Genomic DNA, 27,543 nt, shown 5'->3' on the forward strand with positions numbered 1-27,543 from the left:
TTGCTTTTAAATTACAATGCACTTCACATTGCATTTTTATGTAGTGCAAACTGACATGATTGAAAAGCAGGCTGCAACAGAGAGGCACAGCTTGCTGGAAAACACTGAAGGCCCAGGTCCAGCCAGCCTTTACACACATCAATGCAATCGTGGGGTCCCAATGGAGACAGCCTGCTCCCTCTGTCACCACTGCGCATCCAGGCTGTTAGGGCAGGAGTGTGCTCTCGAGAGCCGAGCCCCTGCTCACTGCAGACCCACCGTAAAAAAGCCATATTTGTGGTCACTAAGGGGCTAACCAGCCACTTAGCAGGCTGTGCATTTATATATTTGTTACCTACTCATTACAAGGAGGTAGGCCATTTATCAGAGGTGCGGGGTTGTCTTGGAGACTGTATTTGCATCAGTTAATTGCATCAATGGACCATGAAGAACTTCTAAATAAATATACTTTACTTTCAGCTCAAACAAGGTTTTTATTTATATAATAAAAACAAATAAAAAATAAAAAAGCTGGTAAACATTAAAGTGACAACTTTGGCATATCATAATACCGATCTCAGTAAGCGATAACTACGCCTTCAGGGCCACTATAAAACCAGTCGCCATTTTGTAATGCCATTAGGAAGTGCATTGTACGTCTTAGTAACCATTCTTACTTTATTTTTCAGTAACCATGCAAACAATACAGACGCAATTCAAACTTCACTGCTGTGGAAGACATGAGCAATACATAGGTACAGATGCTAGTTTTAGGAAATGGAACACAATGGTTAAAATAATGGCTTTAATTTCAGTTAAAGAATACAGTACGGGAAAATGTGCTTTAATTAAATATACATCAAACCAGTGATGTTGGAAAGTCAGAGGAGGTCTAATATTGAAAATGGCTATACAATTGTGGACATGACTTTAAAAGAATATCCCTTTAAATCAAGTAAAAATAAAAAAAAAAGTCTTCACAGTGGTTTGTATAAACAATGTCATTTATAGCAGTGACATTCCTCGTCTCACCAGCCATTGAGTGCCCTCTTATGTACTAAAGTAGTAAACAAGCATTTACAGTTAATCTGAATTGTACAAAGCTACATGAAGATAGAGACCTGGAGTGTACGGTAACACTAGCATAAAGGAAACCATTTTAGGAGCAAAACAGTATGTGCTTTCAGACTGAAAGAAAAGACAAAAATAGTGAACGCTGTAGCAAATACAATCCATTAAAAAGGAAACAAAACAAAGTTGAGAAAAGAAGCCACCAACATCTAGATGGATGAAGCGGACCAGTACACATTACACAATTTAAAATAAAAAAAAAGTGATTATATACTATAATACAAGTCCAAGGAGAGAAGGACACTCATTTCTTTGCCTGCTTCGTTATCATGCCTCGAGGTGGTGTTACAGGTCTGCTTGCATTGGGCTTCTTTTTCTCTGCAGGTTTTAGAATCTGACAAATATAAAAGAATATTAATTTAGCCGAGTAGTTCAATCATCCAGTTTCACATATCACATCTTAATTACATTTAGACTATGTAGCTGTCAGGTTAGCCCAGATGGCTAAATTGGACAATATTAAGGCCAACAGCTGATAATGAAGAATACACTGGAATCAGAGATGCGAGTCCACTGTATCCATGCACTCCTCCCATTTCTCCCCAGATATTCACGACAACCATGCATTTGCACTTCCACATGGCAGCCATCAATACCTGGTAAAATGTCCAGAGAAAAACTCCTCTCAAAAATACACCACATTCTGAGACAGCACTTTGTTAGCTCAAATTGGCTAGCAGTAGAGCAGCCCAGTCCTTGTACAATGTTGTATAGAAAGACAAGAGCATCACTTTAAATACAGCCTTAGGGCTCATGCACACGAACGTATTTTCTTTCCATGTCTGTTCTGTTTTTTTGCAGACCGTATGCAGAACCATTCATTTCAATGGGTCCGAAAAAAAAAAAAAAAAGTGTAGGTATAGAACACGTCCTATTATTGTCCACATTACGGACAATGATAGGACTGTTCCATTAGGGGCCAGCTGTTCTGCAAAATACAGAATGCACACAGAAGTCATCTGTATTTTTTGCGGACTTCAAAATACATATGGTCCTGTGCATGAGCCCTTAGGGCTCGTGGACCTCATTTTTCTATAGTCTTTTAGACCATTAGATATCACCCTATTTTTCACCCCCTAATTCATAGTAAATTTAACTCATTTTCAACCTCTTAGAATCTCTCTAAATCATGAGTAATGTGTTAAAAGATTGCAGCATAGATAACAGTCTTATCGGCGTGTTTATAGTAAAGCTATTTTCTACTGTCTATTTGATAAGACAGTGGCATAATATAATCTTTTATGGTTTAACACTCTGGTAGTATTGCGTGCATACTCCAAAGCTCTTATATCAGTTCATAACCAGTAGTACTGTTGCCTGCTGCTTTTTATAATAAACATATCTGTGTAGCTTCCACTCCTGGTTTTGGTTCACTGAACAAACACGGACATGTGAATAAGGCCTTATACAGGCTGGAGCTTCTGGTTGACCTTGCAAGCATTCGGATTAGGACTGCCTGCGGTTCTGCTCACAGATTTCCTTCCAGTAAAATCACACTGTTCTGGAATGTGTCAGAATAGATAGATAAAGTTAAAGCCCCTTGGACACTAAGTTGTGGAGGGCATCGAGTCGGCAGCTTGTTACTTAGTATATCAGGTACGATAAGAAACTGTCAATTATGAAGGAATGGTGGAGAAGAGATACAAGTGATAGAAGGGATTGGTATTGAGGGAAATCAAGTAATAGGTACGGTCAGATAAGACCAGTCCCCCAACTATATTTCAATACAACTGTAGCCCAGATCTCTCCAAGGTAACAGATAGCGAGGTTATAAAGTACAGCACAGATTAATAAGGCCTCTTGCACACAAACGTTGTGCGGCCGTTCTGTGTTTCGGCCGGATCGAGACCCATTCAACTTGAATGGGTCTGTGAGCTGTCCACACCGCAAAAAAAAAAAAAAAAAAAAAAAAAAAATTTATATTTTTATATATATATATATATATATATATATATATATATATATATATATATAATTTTTTTTTTCCTCAAATTTTTGGCGGTGCGGAGGCACGGATAGAAACACCACAGAAGCACTCTGTAGTGGTTCCGATCCACATCTCCGTGGACCCATTCAAGTGAATGGGTCGGCATCCTTGATGCAGGGTGCACATGGCCAGTGCCACAAGTTCATGTGCAAGAGGCCTAAGGCTGTGTGCAACATTATCAGTTAAAATATCTGACTGATGTTTTCAAAAGCACACAGGCATTTGGTCACATACCTGGAAAGAGCACATTAAAGTTTCATCTACACTCATCATTGCTCCAGCATTGTCAAACTCTCCACAATAGTTTGGGGCAGAGAAAAGCGTTACCAGTTGTCTTTTTGCAAAAAACTCATATCCATCTTCAACAACCTGCAATAAAAAAAAAATATTAAATTTGAACATACCAGAGAATGAAAGAAGGCCAACAGCTACTACAGCATTAAAGGAAGAATCCAAAAAAGGTAGAGAAACTATTCGCTGCATGTTCCTAAAAATGTTGAAGAAAACACAGGGTCATGCTGATCTATTTCACTTTTGGCTGGGCCTGCCCTACTGCAGAAAGGGCTGAGGGACAGAACGGGTGAGCAGGAAAACAAAAAAAAAATATTTAATAGTAACACGAGACAGAGCGGAGATTAGGAGCTGGGATATTTGCTTTTTTTAGATTTCCTATGTTTTCTAGGAGTGTTTCCTCTGTGGCCAGTGGGGCAAACCATTTTGTGAAATAATTTTTTAATAAAAATAAAATAAATTTACTCCCCCTTTCATACACATTTTGACTTCTCCTGTCATGCAAGTTTTATTATTTTTATTTGCAGGGTTCGCTTCACCCAGGACACCACCATCTCTTGAAACAATGGGGCAGAAGCACTTACATGAGCACTTGGCCCAAAAGCGAAAAAATGGGTTCTCGTGCTAAACTGAGCGCTTGTGTCCCTTCATTTCAAGAATCACTAGGGGTCATGTTATTTTAACCCAGTTCACATACTGCACTGCGAGAGAGGTCTGGAAACTGAAGTATTTTACTAGAAAAGCTACATATTACCAAACCATGTTTATTTTTCACCAACAGCAGTACCCTTAGGGTATTTTCACACTTGCGGCAGGACGGATCCCGACAGGCTGTTCACCATGTCGGATCCGTCTGCGGCTGTTTCGCCGTGCCCCCGCTCCGTCCCCATTGACTAATGGGGATGGGGGCGGAGCTCCAGCGCAGCACGGCGGTGCACGGCTTAAGGCCGCCAGACTAAAATTACTGCATGTCAGGTTTTTTTTAGTCCGGCGGCTTTCTCCGTGCACCGCCGTGCTGCGCCGGAGCTCCGCCCCCATCCCCATTATAGTCAATGGGGACGGAGCGGGGGCACGGCGAACAGCCACAGGATGGATCCGACATGGTAAACAGCATGTCGGATCCGTCCTGCCGCAAGTGTGAAACTAGCCTTACCCTAGTGAAAACACTGAACTTGGAAGTCTTCTATACAACAATGGTGCAATTTGGTGCAACCAGTTTTAGATAAATTGCTGTGCCTACCTTGACAGGAGGGTGTGTGGGAAAGTGGGCACGACATAATAGGGACATTTTGCACCTAAAATTGCACTACAATTCTGGTGAAAAATTGTGTCAAACTAAGCCAACCAAGAGTTAGTATGAACTAAGACAAGTATCTAACCATGCACAAAATTCATCATCCAGCGGGCCGCTGTGATAAGTGTGGTGCCAAGTTTACGCCCTCTATAGGTCTGTAAATGTGGGAATGAGGGAAGGCCTTTGTAAATGTAAGTTTGGTAAATAAAGCTATTGCATACCTGATGAGCTCGACAAATGAGATCCAAGTCATGTTTGTGAAGAAATTTTTGCCACAACTTCTGCTCCAAATGTGAAGGACACACCTCTGTCATTTTCACCCCAACCTAAAACATCTTTATCAGGATCTGACCACAGCAAGTCACACAACAGACCCTGGTCGGGAACATCAGTGGGGCGCATAATTCTCCTAATTTGCTCCATTGATTGAAGGTCTGGGGATAAACCTGTGCAAAGAGCAATACAGTTAATCCAGGATAAAAACAAAAAGGAAACATTTACACACTACAATTCTGCAGTACTCCATGTTTTAGCAGGCTACACCTCAGTACAGCATAAAGAAAAGGTTGGCACCTTTCTGTAACTTGCATAGAGCTCAATGGACTGGCAGTGCAAAACTGCAGGAGCTGAAAAAGGACAGAATGACCACCTGTCTACAGATTAGGAGAGGGTCACAATGTCCCGTGGAACTGCTATAAATGCACATTATAGGAAGTTACTTATTAACCCTTTATAGTGCAGCAACATGTGCACAACAACCTGCGGCCACATGTGTTGCTTCAAGGCACGGCTTTCAATTTGCATTTTCTGACAAGATAATGTCCGCCCACACAGATTACAGCACTTCCTTGACCTTCCGGTCGCCAGATTAACAAAGTATTACAAATTCCTAATTTCACATGTAAAACAGATACCTATTAAAAAAAAAAAAAAAAAACTAAAAAGTACCGTATTTATCCTGCACAGTGAATACGATTAAAGTGAAAAAATAAAGATGCCAAAATCCCTGGTTTTGGTACAAAAACTAGATTTTTGTATAACTTACCAGTAAAATCTCTCGCTCTTACCTTGGGGGACACAGAAGACCTTGGGTATAGCTCATCTCCCTAGGAGGCGTGACACTAAGTGAAAACTGTTAAGCCCCTCCTCCAGCAGCTATACCCTCAGCCTGGAGAGAGATACTGCCAGTTGCGTGTCCAAGTAGTGAGAAAAGGCAAAGTCCAAAAGTGGAACCAACAAGCCAACTACCCAACGGGTAAAACAAACTCGGAAACCGTGCAGAGAAGAACAAAGAATGGGTGGGTGCTGTGTCCCCCAAGGAAAGAGCGAGAAAGAGATTTTACTGGCAAGTTATACAAAAATCTCGTTTTCTCGCCCAGTTTCCTTGGGGGACACAGAAGACCTTGGGACATTCAATAGCAGTCCAAGAGGGGAGGGACCACAGCACCAAGGCGAAGCACCCGAAGGCATCAAGAAACCGCCACCTGCAGACCAGGCGGCCCAAGGCAGCATACGCCGAAGCCCGAGTATGCACCCTGTAGAACTCGGTAAGGTGTGCAAGGAAGACCAGTGACCGCCTTGCACAAATGCATGGCCGAAGCCTTAATGCCTCCGGCCCAGAAGGAACCGACAGCTCTGGTGAAATGAATGGTGACACCAAAAGCAGAACCCTGCCCTTGGTGCGGCAACCACAGCAATAGCCACTCTGAGAAAGCGGAGGAAAGCCACCCTGGAGGCAGTCAACCCTTTGCGCGGACCTCCTGGAAACACAAGAGACCGAACGTCGACAAGAGTCGGAGATCTCCAAGTAAAAACTGCAAGGCCCAAACAACGTCCAAATGGTGAAGTATCCGTTCCTGGGGGTGGGAAGGGGAGGATGACTGCCTCGATGAAATGAAAGACAAACACCACCTTCAGAAGGAAGGAAGAGACGGAATGGAGAACAGCCCTGTCCTGGGGGAAGACAGAAGGCTCGGAACAAGAAGGGCCGCCACTCAGGCACCCGTCAGAGACACGATGGCTACAGAAACACCCGTACAGGACAGAAGGAGTAGAGAGAACTTCTGTAACGGCTCCAAGGGAAAGATTGGAGCACCAAGAGCCCAGTATGTAGTTCCCAGGGCGGTACCGGAGGGCAGTACAAAGGAACCCAAGAGCCGCTCCACGGAAGAAGGTCCTGACAGGCCCAGGGAACGCTGAAAGATGAAGGACAGCGCTGACACCTGATACTTCAAGCAACAGAGTCCCAGTCCCAGGTCCAGGCCGGACTGGAGAAAGACAGAACCATGGAGAGAGAAAGGTAGAGTGGGGGAACGCCCAGCTTCCCACAGAACCCCAGGTAAAATCCTAAGTCCTACAACAGATCCTGGACGAAACACGGACAGGAGCGAACACTAGCGAGCCCACTAGAGTCGCCTGGGCAAGCGGGTGAAAACCCAATGATCAGGCGCAGACCAGTAACACGGGCAGAACGATCGGTAGAACTGGTCCCGTCGGCCCCCGAGCAAAGTTGTCCCGTATCCACCCGGAGTGGGGGAGCAGAAGGAAGGACAGACGGACAGGAACCGAAGGGTCCGCCCAGCAACCGCCAGATGCCAGGACAAGACAGGCTAAAGCCCAAGCCGATGTAGCCACCACAGGAAGACGGACTACAGTCCCGGTGTGGGAGATTTAAAGACAATCTTGACCAAATGGTAGTCCTCCCAAGTTACCGAGAAGGTAAGTCCATAGCAGAAACATTGCCTAGAATGGAAAAAACACAATCTGCACCCAGCGGGAGGACAGAACGCGGTAGACCCGGTAACTAGGCACACAGCTAGTACAGCCAGTGTGGACAAGGGGGACTCAAAAGGAACACCAGATCCAGCCACATGAACAACCATGCTCTCCCCAGAGGGAGGGGCAGTGAAGGAACAGCCTCTGAAGCGTGGCCGGAACAGAAGCCACATCGGAGTGATCTGTACCGAGTGGGAGCCAAACAGAGCCGGCGAGAAAAGGCAGTCGAGACAGAGGCCGGCATAACACCCTCCAACCGAAAGGGGGAGTGGGCAACAGAGAAGCCACAGGACAGTTCAAAAGCAGAACCCCGCTACACTGAGACACCCGGTTCATCGCCTCGCAGAAGGCGAATACCCTGAAGAATCCAAAGGTGGAGGTCCTCCGGACCTGGGTAAGCGAGCACCCAAGAGAAGTTGGGTGACCTTCCCAAGAAGAGCGGCCCGAACCTGGTAGCAGATCAGACTGAAGCGCCGAGGGCGCCAACCGGAAAGAATCATACCACACTGCACCCGAAGAGGAGGAAATAGTAGTAGGCGAGGGGACCGTAGTCCCGCCAGAGCCAACATAGAATGCGAAGGGCGCTGCAGACAGCACTCTCGACCATGTGACCACTAGCGCAGGGAAACAATGCCGCGGGAGGACGAATGGGTACGTATCTAGGAACCACGAACACTCCCCGGGCGGAAGGGCCAACGAAATGAATGAGTACCACCCAGCTCTGTGCAGTAGCGAGCAAGTAGAGCCCGTCTACTTATATATAAGGTATTAATTTGTTGTTTATTGGACAACACCTTAGGCTTACACAGGTGGACAGAATGATCTCCTTAGAGAATAGTGCAAGGCTTGCTGCAAACACCATCTCCCAAGAGAAAAAGTATGTCGCAGGAGGAAAGGAGGCATACGTACGAGTAGCCCCGTAAGCAGTGAGAAGGCCAACCCACCTACGGGACGAGAAGGCATACACGGCCCAAACAACGCACAAGAACGTCCGCTCACTGCAAAAATATCACTCAGCGAAGAGGGCCAGCCACAGGGTGCCACAGTATCTACGGAAGTGCAAAGTGCAAACTGAAAAGGAGTTATGCACAAGACTAGTATGGTATGCAATGGAACGCAAACTGACCGCCCCGAAAGGGGGGAAATGTACCTGGCAAACTGCAGTCGGCAAGAGTGCAAAGGCCCGCCCCAAAAAGGGGGTGATGCCCAAGGCCGTACCTATGTCAGAGAAGTAGGGCATACCATACTTTGCCCAGAAGGGCGCAATGCACATGACCACACAGTATCCAGCAGGAACGCAGGAGGTCCACCTAGTGAAAGGGGAACATGCACAGGGCTATCCTAGCATTAAGTGAGTGTGCAACAATTCACCCAACACCGAAATTTCGTGAGTGTAACTACTCCACCAATGAAGGGGAAACATGTGCAAGTCCAGCACAGCACATACAAGGACAGCCTTGAATCTCGTGAGCGTGCAAAATTCCACCCATGGAATGAGGGGTAGTCACGCACAAGGCCAGCACCCGTATCCAATGGGAGCGCAAGCATTCCACCCATGTTAGAGGGCCATGCTCAAGGCCAGCAACGTATCCGGTGAGAGTAGTATGCCGCCCAGAAAAGGGGGGGGGGGCATGCCCATGGCCGGCAGCGGATCCAGTGAGAGTGCAAGTATTCCGCCCATGTATAGGGTTCATGCACATGGCCAACAATGTACCGGCGAGAGAACAACCACCGACCGAGGGTGTGTATGTATGCCGCCACAGCCTAAGGAAGGGGGTCGTGCACACGGCCAGCACCGTATCTGGTGAGAGTATAGTATTCCGCCTAAGAAAGGGGGTCATGCACATGATCGGCAACGAATCCAGTGAGTGTAGCGTTCCGCCTATGGAAGGGGGTCACGCACATGGCCGGCAGCGAATCCAGTGAGTGCAGCGTTCCACCTATGGAAGGGGGTCGTGCACATGGCCAGCACCGTATCCGGAGAAACTGCAGTAGGCCGCCAATGAAAGGGGGATCATGCACAAGGCCAACCCGCAGCCAGGGAGAGTGCAGTATCCAGCCCAGGAGGGGGGGTCCTGCACATGGCAGGCACCATAACTGAAGAGGGTGACGAATGCTGCCTACAGAAAGGGCCGCACATCGGCACTGGCGCAGCTCAACCCCGGGAGAAGCAGAGAGGTCTAGTGCGTCTCTGTTGTCCCTGATGATCTGAAGAAAAAAAAAAAAAAAAAAAAAAAAAAAAAAAAAGTCAAAATCAAAACTAAAAACTAAACAGGAGAAAAACAGCCCTGCAGAGCAGGGAGTGTTTTGCCTCCTTGGACACTAAGCAAAAACTGGCAGTCTCTCTCTCCAGACTGAGGGTATAGCTGCTGGAGGAGGGGCTTAACAGTTTTCACTTAGTGTCGCGCCTCCTAGGGAGATGAGCTATACCCAAGGTCTTCTGTGTCCCCCAAGGAAACTGGGCGAGAAAAAAAAAATTTTTTTTTTTTTTTTAGAAGGAACACATTAAAGTGTATGCATGTTAGTTGTGGTCCTGTGGACTAAGGCTAGGTCTACACGTGACGTGCGACACATTGGGCACAACTACACTGCAACATGTGTATATGGTGTCGCACTGCAATATGTTGCGACAGACGCAGAAAAACCATTATAAAAATTGTCGCAACAAATGTCATCGTGTAGACCTAGCCTTAAGGGGTTATTCATCAAACTGGTGTAAAGTAGAACTGGCTTAGCAACCAGATTCCACCTTTAATTTTTCAAATGAGCTGCCAAAAAATTAAAGGTGGAATCTTATTGGTTGCTATGGGCAACTAAGCCAGTTCTACATTACATTCGTTTGATAATTTTAGAAGCAATTCTTAAAATGTTTAAGAAAATTTCCAAAACCCACTTTTTAAAAGACCAGTTCAGTTCTGAAGTCACTTTGTGGAAACCACCCCATAAATGACCCCATTGTAGAAACTACACCCCTCAAGTTACTCAACTTATTTTACAAACTTTGTTAACCCTTTAGGTGTTCCACAAGAATTTAAAGGGCTTCTGTCACCCCACTAAACTGTTTTTTGGTTACTTATAATCCCTATACTGCGATTTATGCATACATACTGTAATTAATCGTTTTGGTTCAGCAGATTCTGTTAAAAAACGTACTTTTAAAATATGCAAATTACCTTGCTACCAGCAAGTAGGGCGGCTACTTGCTGGTAGCAGCCGCATCCTCCTATCCTAAAGACGCCCCCTCCGCATGTTGATTGACAGGGCCAGCGGACGGGATCGTCCTCTGGCTGGTCCAGTCTGCTATCAAGATCTCGTGCCTGCGCCGTAATGGTATTCAGTCGGCGCAGGCACACTGACAGGCGGACGCTCCTTCGGCCGCTCCATCCTCAATGCGCCTGCGCCGATGACGTCACATCTACACCCGGCGCATTGAGGAAGGAGCGGGCGCGTGAGCGGCCGCCTCTCAGTGCGCCTGCGCCGACTGAAGACAGGTACGGCGCAGGCGCCAGATTTTGAATGCAAACAGGGTCAGCAGAGAAAGATCCCGTCCGCTGGCCCTGTCAATCAACATGCGGAGGGGGCGTCTTTAGGATAGGAGGATGCGGCTGCTACCAGCAAGTAGCCGCCCTACTTGCTGGTAGCAAGGTAATTTGCATATTTTAAAAGTACGTTTTTAACAGAATCTGCTGAACCAAAATGATTAATTACAGTATGTATGCATAAATCGCAGTATAGGGATTATAAGTAACCAAAAAACAAAAACAGTTTAGTGGAATGACAGAAGCACTTTAGAAATTTTATCTCAATTTTCCTTAAATTTCACTTTAGCAGATTTTCCATTTGAATCAATTTTTTATTCCTTAACAGAGGGTTATCAGCCAAACAAAACAATATGTATTTCCCCGATTCTGTAGTTTACAGAAACACCCCATACGTGGTCGTAAAGTGATGTAAGGGCACACGGCAGGGCGCAGAAGGAAAGGAACGCCATATGGTTTCTGGAAGGCAGATTTTGCTGGACTGGTTTTTAGACACAATGTCTCATTTGAAACCCCCCTAATGCACCCCAACAGTAGAAACTCCCAAAAGTGACCCCATTTTGGAAACTAGGGGATAAGGGGACAGTTTTATTGGTACTATTTTGGGGTACATATGATTTTTAATCACTTTATATTAAATAGGTAACAAAAAATGGCTGTTTGGGCACTTTTTTTACAACGTTCATCTGACAGGTTAGATCACGCGCTATTTTTATAGAGCAGGTTGTTACGGACACAGTGATATCAAATATGTCTACTTTCTTTGCTTGTTTTACATAAAGCTAGATATATTTCTGTCTCAGTTTTCTGAACGCCATATTCTTTTTATTTATCTGCCGATAGTCTTCTGCAGGCGCTCATTTTTTGCAGGAACAGTTAACGTTTTTATTGGTACCATTTTTGGGTACATATGATTTTTTTGATCATTCATTATTACACTTTATGAGGCAAGGTGACCCCAAAAAAAAATTGGTTGTTGGGGCACATAATTTTTACAGCGTTCACCTGAGGGGTTAGGTCACATTTTTTTATAGAGCAGATAGTTATGGACGTGGCAATACCTAATATGTATACTTTTTTTTTATTTCACTTTAACACAATAATTGCATTTTTGAAACAAAAAAAAAAAAAAAAGATTTTTGTATAACTTACCAGTAAAATCTCTCGCGCTCTTCATTGGGGGACACAGGAACCATGGGTATAGCTATGTCCTCTAGGAGCCGTTGACACTAGTAAAAGCGGTTAGCTCCTCCCCTGGCAGCTATGCCCCCTCCAGCCTGGAGAGAGCTTCAGTTTGTGTACAAGCAGCAGGAGAAGCAAGCCAACCAAAGAAAAAACACGGAACACCAACCTTGCCCAACAGGGTTCAAACCAGCAATAGCCACAACTGTGGTCGAACAATACTGGGTGGGTCCACAACTGTGTCCCCCAATGTAGAGAGGGAAAGATTTTACTGGAAAGTTATACAAAAATCTCCTTTTCTCGCCCATATTCATTGGTGGACACAGGAAACGTGGGACATCCGAAAGCAGTCCACAGGGAGGGAAAAAAAAAAAAACAGACCCATGGAAGCAAGCCTCCCTGCAGGCATCTAAGAACTGTCGCCTGCAAGACCGCGCGGCCCAAGGCAGCGACAGTCAATGCATAAGTATGCACCTGGTAAACCTTTGTGAACATGTGTAGGAGGACCCGTAGCCACCTTACACAACTGCAGTCGAAACGTGATTCCTCCCAGCCCAAGAAAGCGCCCACCGCTCTGGCGGAGTGAGCTGTGACACCTAAGTGCAGAACCCTGCTCCGGGCGCGGTATGCCTCAGCTCTTGCAGGCCAAACCTAACGTGCATTCGCCACCTCGGAGGCTGCCAATCCCTAGCGAGAACCCTCCGAAGACAAAAAGGGTGTTTGTACACCAGAAGGGACTGGAGACTGCCAATGATCAGAGCTCTGACAACGTCCAATAATGTAACTCCTTTCCGCAGGGGGTGAAGGAAGGACAATTTCTTCATTGATTGTAAAGAACCAGGAAGGGTTTTCTGCAAGAGAGCGCCCCCAACTCAGACACCCGTCTGATGGATGTAATAGCCACAAGAAACAACTACCTTCTAGAACAGGAGCTGGAGTGAGATCTCCCGCAAGGGCTCAAAAGGGAGAAGACTGGAAAGCTGAGAGAACTAATTCAAATCCCAAAGCGGTAAAGGACGGTACGGAGGAACCGTATGTGCCACTCCCAAAAGGAAGGTTGTCATGGCACCAGAGGATGGTGGAAGCTGCCCACACAGAAGTGCCAACACCTGACCCATCAAGGTACTAAGGCCTAAACCAAGGTCCAACCCTGATTAAGAAGGATAGGACCTAGGGGAGAGAAAACGGAGTGAGGGGATGTCCCAGCTGTCACAGAAGCCCAGGAAGGACCTCCAGGTCCTATAATAGATCCTGGGCAATGCAGGCTTCCTGGCCTGAGTCATAGTGCTGATGACGTCCGCTAAACACAGTCTCCTCGTCAGAATGGCGGTAACAGTCACGCCGTCAGCAAAATGCTGATGTAAGAATGCACCTTGGGAAGAAGGTAGTCTGAGTGGCAGTGACCAAGGGACATCTCCTAGAAGGAGAACAAGGTCGGCGTACCACGCACAACGGGGCCAAAAACGTATGAGGGAGAACTCCCGCCAAGGAGATATAAGGGTGTACCCGCCACATGCTTCCGGAATTCTTGCCCGGGAAAGAAAGGTGGAAACTTTCGTGCAGATACCGTAGCACACCCGGACCAATGGAGGAGTCCCTGTAGAAGGAGGGATGTGGAGGCGCCACAGCCTACCAATCTGGACCGGAGCGTGCCTGGAAATGGAAGACTACTAAGAGAATACCCCGTGCAACAGATGAGGGAAGGTAGTAACGCAGGAACTACCAAGGCATCCGGGGTGGCCATGAACCATAGGAGGAAAAAGACAGAAGAATAGGCTAGGTTCCCGTCTGAGACCGGCGCTATACAGAAGAAGCCAAAGGAATAAGTGGCTGTGCAAAAACTCCGCCTGAGGAGGAAGGCAGGCAAGGGTAGTCACACCGTATTGCTAGCCCCATACCGCAGCAGAGGGCCACCCACAGAGGCCACCGAATTCAGTGCTAGAAGAGCCCACCACCTGACGAAAGAGCTGTGCAGCAAGAACCCAAATATGTAGTGGTAACTCAATACCGCTCCCACAGTAGTAGCAGTCACTTGCCCTGTCAGCGCAAAACTGAGGTTGAGGTCTGACTATCCGTAGAAGCCACGTACCATACTGCCCCAGTTAAGTAGAGCTAACCTTAAAGACTCTACCTGGAAGGGCGCTGTAAAAGGATTAACTGCCCAGCCAGCGCCAGGGTAGGACCCCTACCTGAGGGGGATGTCCCACTGCAGCGACTACGAACTCAAGCATTAGCAACAAAACTGCACCTGTGGAGAGTGCCAGCATAAGCACTTCCTAGAGGAGGAGTGGTGGGTAGAAAACACAGAGTCAGTAAACACTCGACTTGCTGGAACGGACTACCAAATATGTGCAATGGAGTACACACTACGCATTGAAGCGGACAATATCATGACCGACAGGAATGGTGGAGGCCCATGGAGATGGGGGCAGATGATGCTAGGTAACCCCCCCCGAGACAGAGGATGTTATAAGCCTGCCCAAAACCCACGCCAAAAGAAAGATTGACACTGAATCCACTGGCGACGCCCATATACCACTAGAGTAAGAGTACCGGGCACCCGCAGGTACAGACTGTTGCCAAACCCCCTTGTGAATAAACAAAGGCACCTAGAGCCGTGGCGTAGTTAAATTGCAGCTTCCAAGATGCCTAGTGGATCACTTGCAGAAGGGGTTAATGCAACAGGAAGCACGGTGAAGTGCAACACTTCGCCCATAGAAAGGGATAGCATAGTGCAATTACTCTACCTTTGGAAGGTGGAATGCATACGGCGAGTACTTAAGCCAGCGGTAGGGAAATACTCCACCTATGAAGGGGGGGGGTTAATGCCCACTGCGGGAAATAGTGCATATGGAGAGTCCTGCACCCCGTGGGAGTGCAATATATTGCACCGAAATCAGTGTTATTGTACTTAGGCCACCTAGGCAGGGGACAGTGTATTGGGCCTGTACTGCATTCCGAAGAGGTGCGATTACTCCGCCGATGGAAGGGGGCAATGCACACGACAAGTACTGCAGGCCACCCTAGACGCAATCCTGGGAGACTGCTTCGGATTCACGTCAGGGCCTGGATCAGTGATTCCTCCTCCCCCCCCATCCCCCTTAGACTGACCCTCTGGCCCAGGCCCGAAGGGTGGGGGTGCAGAGATATTCAAGGAGAAAGATGTCCTGCTGTGATCCGCTTGCGCGCAGGTCTACCCCTCAGAATCTCACCCCTGACCGTTGCGGACTGCACAGGTGGGGACTTATCAACCAAACCACCCACGGGGTGGAATGGGAACTTCTAGAGGTCTCTCCACCAGATTGCGCAGGCGGTGCATTATCAACCAAACGACCCCAGAGGGTGGATTGGGAAGTTCCAGAGGTCCTCCACTGGATTGCGCAGGTGGAGAATTATCAACCAAATAACCCGGAGGGTGGATTGGAAATGTCAGAGGTCCACTATTGAATTGCGCAGGTGGAGAATTATCAACCAAACAACCCAGAAGGGTGGATTGGGACTTCCAGAGGATCTCCACTGGATTGCGCAGGTGGAGAATCAACCAACGACCCAGGAGAGTGGATTGGGAATGACAGATCCGCCTTGATTGCGCGGGTGGATGATTGTCAGCTAACGGCCCAGGAGGGCGTATTGGGAATTCTGCAGGGGTCCCTGTATTGCGGAGGTGCATGCAGAATTATCAACCAAGCAGCCGTGTAGGGCGGATTGGGACTATGAGAGGTCCTCCTGTGACCGGGACAGGGCACGGGCCCAGCCTGGTACCGCATGGTTATGATGTGCGCTGAGGGGGGCAGGGGCCCGTATTAAATGTTATATTATAATTTTTATTTATTTTTTTAACATGACTGGATTAAGTGGAGGAAGGGTTAAACCTTCAATATTAAGAACTGCACTGTTCATCTAACCCCTTGATGACCCTGTGCCGGCCTAATAAGAAAAGGCTGGCCAGGAAGGGTTAAAAGTGCCTGAGACCGGGGCGGTACTCAGCTGGCTTCTGGGGGAGGGGACAGCTAGGCGGGGTCTTGTGCATACCGCGCACCAATAAATAAACGCCCCAGGCAGCCTTGTGTGTCCCCTGTAAGACATAAGTTGTGGCCTTGTTACTGCCCGCACTAGTTAACCCTTGGAAACTATGCCAAGAGGGAGGGGGTTAATACTTACCTAGTCCCGTGTACTCACCTCATCTTCTGTCTTGCCCCCATCTTCACCCTTCCTCTGGTCCAGCAGGGTCACCCCTTCAGCTACTGGCAGGACGCTGGAAAAGGGAGGCGAGGCTGCCCTGGTCCATCTTGTCTTCTGTGGGGGAGGCAGCAGTGCGGGTGACCGGCACTGGCGCAACTCTACCCCGGGAGAACAGGGAGGCGAGGAGTCCACTGTTTACCCATCTGAAGAAGGAAAAAAATGTAACTAAAATAAATCTTCAGGAGCTGAGGTCTTGCCTCCTGTTGACACTAGAAAAAAACTGAAGCTCTTTCCAGGCTGGAGGGGGTATAGCTGTCAGGGGAGGAGGTAACAGCTTTTACTAGTGTCAACGCCTCCTTTTACTAGTGTCTCCAATTTCTGAGAGCTTATGTAGGGGCTTTTTTGTGGGATGAGAGGACTGTTTTATTGGTACCATTTTGGGGGGGGGGGGGGGGGGGGGGAATACGCCTTTTTGATTGCTTGGTGTTGCACTTTTTGTGATGTAAGGTGACTAATGGCTTTTTTTTTACTTTATTTTTACGGTGTTTATCAGACGGAGTGGATCATGCGATATATTTATATAGCCGGTTGTTACGGATGTGGAGATACCTAAAATGTGTTCGTTTTCTTTTTCTATTTTTTTTTTTATGTAAAGTCAGGGGAAAGGGGCGTTTTTTTTCTTTTTTTACTTGAAACGTTAGTTTTGTTTTTTTTAACCTTTAATTTCTGTCCCACTCCGGGACTTTGCAGAGGGGATCAGACCCCCAAAAGTAATGTATTACAATACATCTGTATTATAATACATTACACTAACAGGTTCCCTAGGAGACCAAGCCTAAGGCTGAATCTCCTGGACACCCATAGAATGCAGATCCCGATGCCGTGCAAGGCATTGGGCAGCCTCTGCACAGCATCGGGCTGCCTTCTCACCCATGGGGACCCTGCCACTACTGCACGGGGACCCGATTGGCTCCCTCACCCGCTGCAAATCCCTTCTATGACACGGTCAGCACTGATTGCAGCATAGAAGGGGTTAATCTGCCAGCATCGGCTTGTACAGCGATGCCAGCTGAACCAGCAGGGGCCTGGCTATCGGGGACAGCCGGGCCCCTGCAGTGACTGGGCGCACACCGCTCCGGTGCCCGCCCAATCGCCATGACGTAATAGTACGTCAAAATGCGGGAACGCAACTGTCGCCATGACGTACTATTACGTCATATGTCGGGTTCCCTATCCCCTTCCCATCACCTGCTACGCTGTCCTCTGTGAGCGCAGCATAGTGACACATCCGCAGATTTCAGCAGTCTCACTGCTGGGCTACTATTCAGTACTTTTACAGTACTGACAGGCTGAACCTCAAGACAGAAGTCCGATAGGACCAGCTGGCGCTGCCTCCTGACCATAACTGGCAGTTTTTTTTTTTCTATGCATAATGGGAAGGAAACCTGCCAGTCAGGAGGCAGGGCCAGCGAATCTCACTAGACTCATTTCCTTTGCAATGTTGGTGCATGCTGTGTGGTATGCCCTGTCAGTACCGAATACTAGCTCAGAAATGACAGCCCGCTGGAATCTGCAGGTTTATTACTAAGGCTGCCCTCACTGACAGCACCATAGTAGATGTGACAGGTTCCTTTTACAGTTAAAACCAATCAGCACTACAAAAAAAAAAAAAAAAAGAAGAGTAGTGGTCAAGGAAAACTGGCTTAGTTGCCCATAGCAAACAGTCGGATTCCACCTTTCATTTTCCAATGGAGCTCTGAAAAATGAAAAGTACAATCTGACTGGTTGATTTGGGCAACTAAGTTACACCAGTTACAGATGGCCATATTTCAAATCAGTATTGCACACAGAAACTTCTTACGACTCCAGCCTTCAAAATGCATGTTCAAGTGCATGCCAGTAACTTCTTGTGCATCTGAACAAGCTTTGTGCAAATGGATTTGCCATGTGCATGATGCACAAGGTTTTCAATTTTTTTTTTTTATCCTTACCTCCATGACAGCAGAAAATCTTCTCATCTACTATTGCTGCTATTGGCAAGCAATTGAAGCAATCTGTAAAGGTCTTCCATAATTTTATATTATACCTTCTTTTACCTAAAAACACAAATTATATTTTCATATAAGAGCAGGTGGTAAGTTCAGAGTGCCAAACCATTTGCAGAAACATGATTCACTACCATTTTTCCTCAAGAATTTCATGCTGGAGCAGCACAAAGCAAACTGCCTCTAATTCAACCATCTGTTCTTTGGGAGCTGCAAAGATTTAGACTTCAACCAAGCTAATGGCGCAGATTTTCGGTATAAATCAGATTTTTGCCACCTCCAAAAATTCTCAGATGACTGGTAGTCGGATGTATTATGGGGGCCAGAGTGAGGAGGATTGTAAGAAGTTGGTTGGTATAACCGTAATCAGTCGGCACTGCGATATACCTGCTGGTCGGTGCACGTGTCCCAGGGTTGGCGTCCCAAATTCAACAATAGAAGTAAACAGAAGTAGATAACAGGGGTGTGGAAATAAAAATAAAATAAAAATAAATGCTTGTCGAAGGACTAAAACGGGGGCTCGATCTACTTGTCCCTCATGACAATCTACTTGTCCTGATACAAAAAATAATTTTAAATCAAAACCATATTTTAATGCACCGCCACACTTCCTTATGCAGGAAGGTGGCGGGCTTGCGTTCCAGTCTTTGTGGTGTGAAAGGACTAAGTTTAGTCCTCGTTCACACCAGATGATTCTGTCCAGAATGCACTACATCGCAGCCGGCTCACTATGTTGTGGGGCAGGAGGGGGCGTGACGATCCATTGAAGTAAATGGCACGGTAGCCACAGCCGATCAGATGCACGGGATCGCAAGGCACAATTGAGCCTGAGGTCCGGTCACAATGCTGCTTGCAGCATTTTGTTTGGACTGGAACGCAGGCATAATGTGCCTTGTGATCCTGTGCAGCTTCATTGCTCCACCCCTGTCATGTCTTCTTCCCCACGCCCCCCGCTCTGTCACTGATCTACGCCCACTGCTCGGTCACCGCCACTCCACGCCCCCAGCTCGTCGCCGGTCCACTGCTCTGGTAAACAAAGCCATCTAAGCCCTGCTACTTGCCCGCAGCAGGGCCAAGCTACCGAACTACCAGCCCGGTAGATACGATTTCCACACCCCTGGATAACAAATTTGCTATCAAAAAGGTAAAAAAGCCTTGTATTGGAATTTTTTGTCCTGTGTGTGGATGGGTTAAGGGCTCTTTTTTAACCAATACACACACAAAATTCCAATACAAGGCTTTTGGTGTTGGAATTTGGGGAGTGCTGCCAGGCTATCAACCAAATGTAAAGAAAACTAAGTAGCTGGTGGTGAGTTAGAGCAGGAGAAAGAGCGAATATTTACCTGTCACTATTGCGAGTCAGGAAGTGGAGCAGATCAAGAGTTAAACATATGGGGCAATACAGAGAGGTTTCACAAAAAAAAAAAAAAAAAAAAAAAAAAAAAGTGTTTAGCAGACTGTACTTTCTACTGAAACTAAGGTCGTTTAATGTGTGCAGCAAAATGCTAGAAATGTTCTGCCAGTCCATAGTGGCAAGTGCCATGTTTTTGTGCAGTCATATGCCGGGGAAGTAGTGTGTGGGTGGCTGACGCTTATCAGGAAAACAAGCTCAATTGTTGGTTGTCATCTAGACACTTTTGAGGAGGTAGTGGAGGAAAGAATTCGTAAGAAGTGTATGGTGCTTATGAACAATAATGCACCATCTAATCCTACTAAAGTGTAAGAAAGATACAGGAAGTAGTTTGTACCGACTGCTATGGGAATGTGTAATAATTACCTAAGTGAGAAATCCTTCAAGCGACTGTTGTACCAGTGGTGTATTGTACTGGCCTGTCATAAATAGTAATGTATGGGATTATACTGTCAATTGTCTCCTATGATCCACGTCTATGTTGCGCTGCTGCGATACTGAAATTTCCCTCTGGATCAATAAAGTGCATCTTAGCATATTACATCATCATGTCCTCCGTGCCATGCACAGGAATAGCTAGCAAAAAAAAAAAAAAATACACACCCACCACCAATTAATATACTTACATTCATCATAAAATCCATAGATTCTGTTAATGCTGGCACACTCATGATTGCCTCGAAGGAGGAAGAAATTTTCTGGATATTTTATTTTATATGCCAAGAGGAGACATATAGTTTCCAAAGACTGTTTCCCTCGATCCACATAGTCACCAAGAAATAGGTAGTTGCTTTCAGGGGGAAATCCACCATATTCAAAGAGTCGGAGCAAATCATAGTACTGCCCATGGATATCACCTGTAAAGAGCAATCTGTATAAATAGGCCTGTCCGCTGCACAGTCATGAGCAGAAAGAAAAGCTAGGACATGTAGGTACTTTTTCATAAAACATTCCACAGGCAGATGTCTGCTTAAGGGTCCATTCACACATCAGTGTGTGTTTTGCGGATCCGCAAAACACAGACACCAGCAATGTGCATTCCGCATTTTGCGGACTGCACATTGTCAGCACTAATAGAATATGCCTATTCTTGTCCGCAATTGCGGACAAGAATAGGACATTTTCTATTTTTTCGGGAATGGAAATGCGGACCCGGAAATGCGGGATCGCATTTCTGGATCAGGGCTGCACATCATGCGGCCCCATAGAAATTGATGGGTCCGCAATTCTGTTCCGCAAAATGCGGAACGAAATTTCGGATGCGTGAATGGAGCCTAAAAGGGGTTGTCAGTGTTATTTTTTCATTCCGTTTCTAAGGCCTCATGCACACAACCATTGTGTGTTTTGCGGTCCGCAAAACAGATGGCATCCGTTGCGCAATTTGCAGAACAGCGTGGACAGCCATTAATATATCTGCCTATTCTTGTCCGCAAAACGGACAAGAATAAGACAGGTTATAATTTTTTTTGCGGGGCCACAGAACGGAGCAACACCATGCGCTGTCCGCATCTTTTGCGGCCCCATTGAAGTGAATGGATCCGCATCCAAGCCTCAAACTGCAGCTCGGATGCGGACCAATACAACGGTCGTGTGCATGAGGCTTAACTAGGCAAATGTAACAGCTTTCCAATTAACTCACTTTATCTCCAGTGGCTGGTTTCTCAGATTTCACTGAGGGTCACATGACCTGTGATGTCAGCTTCTCTCCCTGCTCTGAATGTTTGTGCACAAGCCTGAGAGATCTGTACACCAGAGGTCACTGTGCTGGCCACGCCCCCATGCTGCTTATTGCTCTCGCCCAGGATTCTTAACCCCTTTACTGTTTACGGTGTAGCTTCAGGCAGTGAGGAGACAAATGCTGGGAACAGGAGCTGAAAGTTCTGCAGAGCATTGCAGGTAGGGGGAAGATTCTGTGGGTATTAGCAGTGTCATTGTACAGCTAGGACTTGTAGTCCTACACATATAACATGCTGCAGAGTCTCCCAGCAGGCAGACATGTCACTCAGGACAGCTCTTGTATTCACTTCCCTTAGCACAGCAGCGGGAGGGGCAGAGGTTGTTGATATTGCATGTAAACAAAGGGCCAGAAGAGAACCAGGGAAATGAGGAAATAGATTTTTTTTGCCTAAAACTTGCTAAGGGCTCTTTCACACCTGTGTTCTTTTCTTCCGGCATAGAGTTCCGTCGTCGGGGGTCTGTGCCGGAAGAATCCTGATCAGGATTATCCCCATGCATTCTGAATGGAGTGAAATCCGTTCAGGATGCATCAGGATGTCTTCAGTTCCGGAACGGAACGTTTTTTGGCTGGAGAAAATACCGCAGCATGCTGCGCTTTTTGCTCCGGCCAAAAATCCGGAACACTTGCCGCAAGTCAGGATCCGGAATTAATGCCCATTGAAAGGTTCGGATCCGGCCTTAAGCTAAACGTCGTTTCGGCGCATTGCCGGAGCCGACATTTAGCTTTTTCTGAATGGTTACCATGGCTGCCGGGACGCTAAAGTCCTGGCAGCCATGGTAAAGTGTAGCGGGGAGCGGGGGGAGCAGCATACTTACCGTCCGTGCGGCTCCCGGGGCGGTTCAGAGTGACGTCAGGGCGCCCCAAGTGCATGGATCACGTGCTCGCATGGACACGTCATCCATGCGCATGGGGCGCTCTGACGTCATTCTGGAGCGCCCCGGGAGCCGCACGAACTGTAAGTATACCGCTCCCCCGCTCCCACTATGGCAACCAGGACTTTAATAGCATCCTGGGTGCCATAGTAACACTGAAAGCATTTTGAAGACGGTTCCGTCTTCAAATGCTTTCAGTACACTTGCGTTTTTCCGGATCCGGAGTGTAATTCCGGCAAGTGGAGTACACGCCGGATCCGGACAACGCAAGTGTGAAAGAGGCCTTAGTTATACATCTGACCATCAGATTTACAGCGCTATATCTTTTTTTTTTTCATAACTCAGACAACCCCCTTTAAAGAGGCTATACCATGATTAATTTATATAATAAAAAAAATAAAGATATTCAGTACATGACAATCTCTAACAAACTTAGAACCTGCCCTCAAATGGATCCAGAGATCAGACATTCATTGCTAGATTTTTTTTAAGCTGGCAGCTAAGGGGTATGTACTTTTTTCAGAGGGTGTATCCTTTCTGCTGCGGAATACTCGCTCGTGTGAAAAGGGCCTAAGAGCATTTCACTTCTATGGGGAGCCGGCTTGGTGGTGGCCGGACCAGAGACCTCCAAGCACCACCTTGCGGGGATCCATTCTCGATATAGGTGCGGATCCCAGCTGTGGGACCCGTACCTATAAGACAATGGGGGCATATCCTAAAGATATGCCCCCATTGTCCATGATGAGACAACTCCTTTAACCCCTTAGGGACCGGGCTCATTTTCACCTTAAGGACCAGGCCATTTTTTGCAAATCTGACCAGTGTCACTTTATGTGGCGATAACTAAAACGCTTTGACTTATCCAAGCCATTCTGAGATTGTTTTTTCGTCACATATTGTACTTCATGACACTGGCAAAATGGAGTAAAAAATTTTTTTTTATTTATAAAAAAATTTGCCAAAATTTGCAAATTTCCAAGTTTCAATTTCTTCACTTCTATAATACATAGTAATACCTACAAAAATAGTTATTACTTTACATTCCCCATATGTCTACTTCATGTTTGGGTCATTTTGGGAATGACATTTTATTTTTTGGGGGATGTTACAAGGCTTAGAAGCAAATCTTGAATTTATTCAGAAATTTTCAAAAACCCACTTTTCAAGGACCAGTTCAGGTCTGAAGTCACTTTGTGAGGCTTACATAATAGAAACCACCCAAAAATGACCCCATTCTAGAAACTACACCCCTCAAGGTATTCAAAACTGATTTTACAAACTTTGTTAACCCTTTAGGTGAAAATAGAGATACAATTTCAAAATTTCACTTTTTTGGCAGATTTTCCATTTTAATAATTTTTTTTTAGTTACAAAGCAAAGGTTACCAGCCAAACAAAACTCAATATTTATGGCCCTAATTCTGTAGTTTACAGAAACACCCCATATGTGGTCGTAAACTGCTGTACGGGCACACAGCAGGGCGCAGAAGGAAAGGAATGCCATACGTTTTTTAAAAGGCAGATTTTGCAGGACTGTTTTTTTTTTTGACACCATGTCCCATTTGAAGCCCCCCTGATGCACCCCTAGAGTAGAAACTCCAAAATAGTGACCCCATTTTAGAAACTACGGGATAGGGTGGCAGTATTGTTGGTACTATTTTAGGGTACATATGATTTTTGGTTGCTCTATATTACACTTTTTGTGAGGCAAGGTAACAAGAAATAGCTGTTTTGGCACAGTTTTTATTTATTGTTATTTACAACATTCATCTGACAGGTTAGATCATGTGGTATTTTTATAGAGCCGGTCGATACGGACACGGCGATACCCAATATGTAAACTTTATTAATTTTTTTTCATGTAAGTTTTACACAATAACAGCTTTTAAAAAATAAAAATGATGTTTTAGTGTCTCCAATTTCTGAGCCATAGTTTATTTTTTGGGTCTCAGGTAGGGGCTCATTTTTTGCGGGATGAGGCGACGGTTAGTTTGGTACTATTTTGGTGGGCATACGCCTTTTTGATCGCTTGCTGTTGTACTTTTTGTGATGCAAGGTGACAAAAAAAAGTTTATTTAGCAGTTTTTATTTTTTTTGGTGTTCATCTGAGGAGTTAGGTCATGTGATATGTTTATAGAGCCGGTCGATACGGATGCAGCAATACCCAATATATCTACTTTGTTTTTCCCCACAATTTTTTACCTTTATTTGGGGAAAATTAAGTTTGTTTATTTTTACTTGAAACTAAAAATTTTTTTGGGGGGGGAAACTATTTTTCAACTTTTTTTTCACTTTATTTTTTGTCCCACTTTGGGGCTTCAACTTTTGGGGGTCTAATCCTTTACAATGCATTCCAATACTTCTGTATTGATTTGAGCAGGCACCTTGTTCCGATCACCCCCCGCCGGTGATCGGAAATGCACATGACGTACCGGTTAAAGGGGCCAAGATGTGCAGAAACTACTGGTAATGTACTTGGTAAAGTGAAATGAACTTACCGCAGATCTTAAGAGGTGCTTCAAGCTCAAGCAAAATTGGCTGACTGAGGAATATTTCTCGAGACTTCAAGCATAAACCTCTAATTTCATTTTCTTGGAGCTGGACGTTCTTCCCGGGCTTTGATCCTCTCACTAAAAATAAGAAAAATTAATATAAATGGCGCACATAGTGATCTCTGCCGTCAGGTGTGATCATGAAATCAACTAAGCCCACATATGGAGATTTACTTTTTTAATTCTACTAGTGTATTTCAGTCAGCAGTTTTGAGGACCTAGAATTGCCAAAAGTGCTTAGGACAGCAGGACAAAATGTAGCTTTTGAGGTGTTTTTATCAGAAGTAGTGCGAATATAAATTTTTAGGGTACGTCTGGATGCAATTGAAGCATAAACACTGCAACTTTGTATGTGCCAAATCCAGTGTTGTTCAGTACCAGCAAAGTAGACGAGATCTTTATATTTGCATTTTTCCTCCCCTTTGAAGAAAAACTGGAAAAAAAATAAAATAAAAAATTACCTGATATCCTTATTCTGCAGCGATGACTAGCAATGAGTTTCTAATGATTATTTTCTTACTGCATTCTGATGAGGCACAAACATTCTTTTATCCCCCGTCCGCTCTATTTTCCAGTCAGGTTTCAAGTCAAGGTAACCGCGCCCCTTCCCTGCCCCTTCTCCTGTGACTGACCGCTCTTATGCTAAATGGGACGGCGCAGGTGCGGGATTTACGGGACACTGAGAAGAACTCAGACGTCAATCAACTGGACCTGGGTGTGCCAAAGGGTGCGTAGACCAAGCTTCTAGGTGCTGAAACAACGCCCCACTAGTACCTAGAGGCTCATTAGCATATTTGAAAAGTCTTTATTTTGAGGGAACGGCAGCAGGCAGGGAGTTATAAAGTAGGGATCGACCGATATTGATTTTTTTAGGTGCAGATACCGATAATTTGTGAACTTTCAAGCCGATAAAAATACCCAGAATATCGGTATAAATTATTTTTGAGAGAAAAAAAAATAATAATTTCCTACACAAATCTGCTGAAAATTAATATGTTTATTGTTAACGTGTATTTTTTATAAATCTTTCATTTATACTTAATATTTTTGTGGGTTTTTTTACTGACTTTTAGCCCCCTTAGGGACTAGAACCCTTGTCCCATTCACCCTGATAGATCTCTATCAGGGTGAATAGGAGCTCACACTGTCCCTGCTGCTCTGTGCTCTGTGCACACAGCAGCATGGAGCTGAACATGGCAGCCAGGGCTTCAATAGCATCCTGGCTGCCATGGTAACCGATCGGAGCCCCAGGATTACACATCTGGGGCTCCGATCGGAGGAGCAGGGGAGAGGGGATCCTGTGGCCTCTGCCACCAATGATTAATACTGGGTGGGGGGGGGGCACACTGCGCCATCAATGTTTTTACGATTGGGATGGGGGGCGCACTGCGCCACCAATGATTAATACTGGGGGGCTTGGAGGGGGGCGCACTGCGCCACCAATGAAGAGAAGTCTCTCAATCATTCATATACAGGAGGCAGGAGCTGGCTGCAGAATCACATAGCCGACTCCCGACCTCTATGAGCGGTAGCTGCGATCCGCGGCACCTAAGGGGTTAACTACCGCGGACCGCAGCTACAGTTCATAGAGGTCGGGAGCCGGCTATGTGATTCTGCAGCCAGCTCCCGCCTCCTGTATATGAATTAATGAAAGACTTATCTTCATTGGTGGAGCAGTGGCCACAGCCCCTCCCCTCCTCTTATCTTCTCTCCTCTCATTGGCGGCAGCAGCACAGGGGGGGGGGGAGACACTGCTTCCTTCTCCCCTGTGCTGCGGAGGGAACACAGAGCGCTGAGAGCAGCGCGTTCTGTGTTCCCAATAAGTTATCGGTATATCGGCAAAATAGATGCCGATAACTGTCAAAATCCTCAATATCGGCCGATAATATCGGTAAATATCGATCCCTATTATAAAGCACACTGTTAAGTACTGCTGACATTAGCACATCGCTAATGTCAGTCAGCTACATAAGGTTATTTCTCATGACAGAAACCCTTTAAAGATAATACAACCGGATACGTTCATAACGGATGCAGATGGTTGTATTCTCAGTAACTGTAGTGTTTTTGCTGAGCCCTGCCAGATCCAGCAAAAACGCTAGTGTGAAAGTAGCCTTAACCCCCTTCTACCATCAGCAGCAGACTCCAGGCTGGAGGCTCTGCCTCAGGTACTGAGCAGCTGCAGGGTTTCTGCAGAGCATTGGACAAGAACAGGTAGGGGGAAGATCCTGTGTGTATCAGCAATGTCATTGCACTGTAAAGCTGGGATTTGTAGTCCCACACATAGAAGTATCCCAGCAGTCAGACTGAGCAGTCTTAGTTGACACCCACAAATATAAGGTTACCCAATTTAGATGATTATATACCGGTACATAGACACAGCGCAAATCTGACCAGGTATGTTACCAAATACCAGCAGAGTACAGTCACCGAGTTAGTCAGCATGAAACCAACACTGATACTTTAGGATTTCATGCACCCATCTGCAGTAGCTGTGGATGAACAGCCAATGATAAAAAAAAATTTTTTTTTTTTTAAATTCCTAATAGTTGCCAGTAGGGATGAA

The 27,543-nt window shown here is 46.0% G+C and overlaps 1 protein-coding gene across 1 annotated transcript in view; it reads right to left on the bottom strand.

The window, feature by feature from the left end:
• Window positions 1–637: 637 nt before the first annotated feature.
• Window positions 638–27,543, bottom strand: part of PPP1CC (protein phosphatase 1 catalytic subunit gamma) — a 31,981-nt gene continuing 5,075 nt past the window's right edge. The window contains 7 exon segments of the mRNA XM_040416093.1: window positions 638–1,444; window positions 3,332–3,466; window positions 4,904–4,951; window positions 4,953–5,128; window positions 18,352–18,456; window positions 20,443–20,673; window positions 24,924–25,055. Of these exon segments, the coding sequence (XP_040272027.1) occupies window positions 1,355–1,444; window positions 3,332–3,466; window positions 4,904–4,951; window positions 4,953–5,128; window positions 18,352–18,456; window positions 20,443–20,673; window positions 24,924–25,055 (917 nt within the window). The 3' untranslated portion in view covers window positions 638–1,354.

Source organism: Bufo bufo, chromosome 2 (assembly GCF_905171765.1).
Source record: "Bufo bufo chromosome 2, aBufBuf1.1, whole genome shotgun sequence".
Classification (NCBI taxonomy): Eukaryota; Metazoa; Chordata; class Amphibia; order Anura; family Bufonidae; genus Bufo; species Bufo bufo.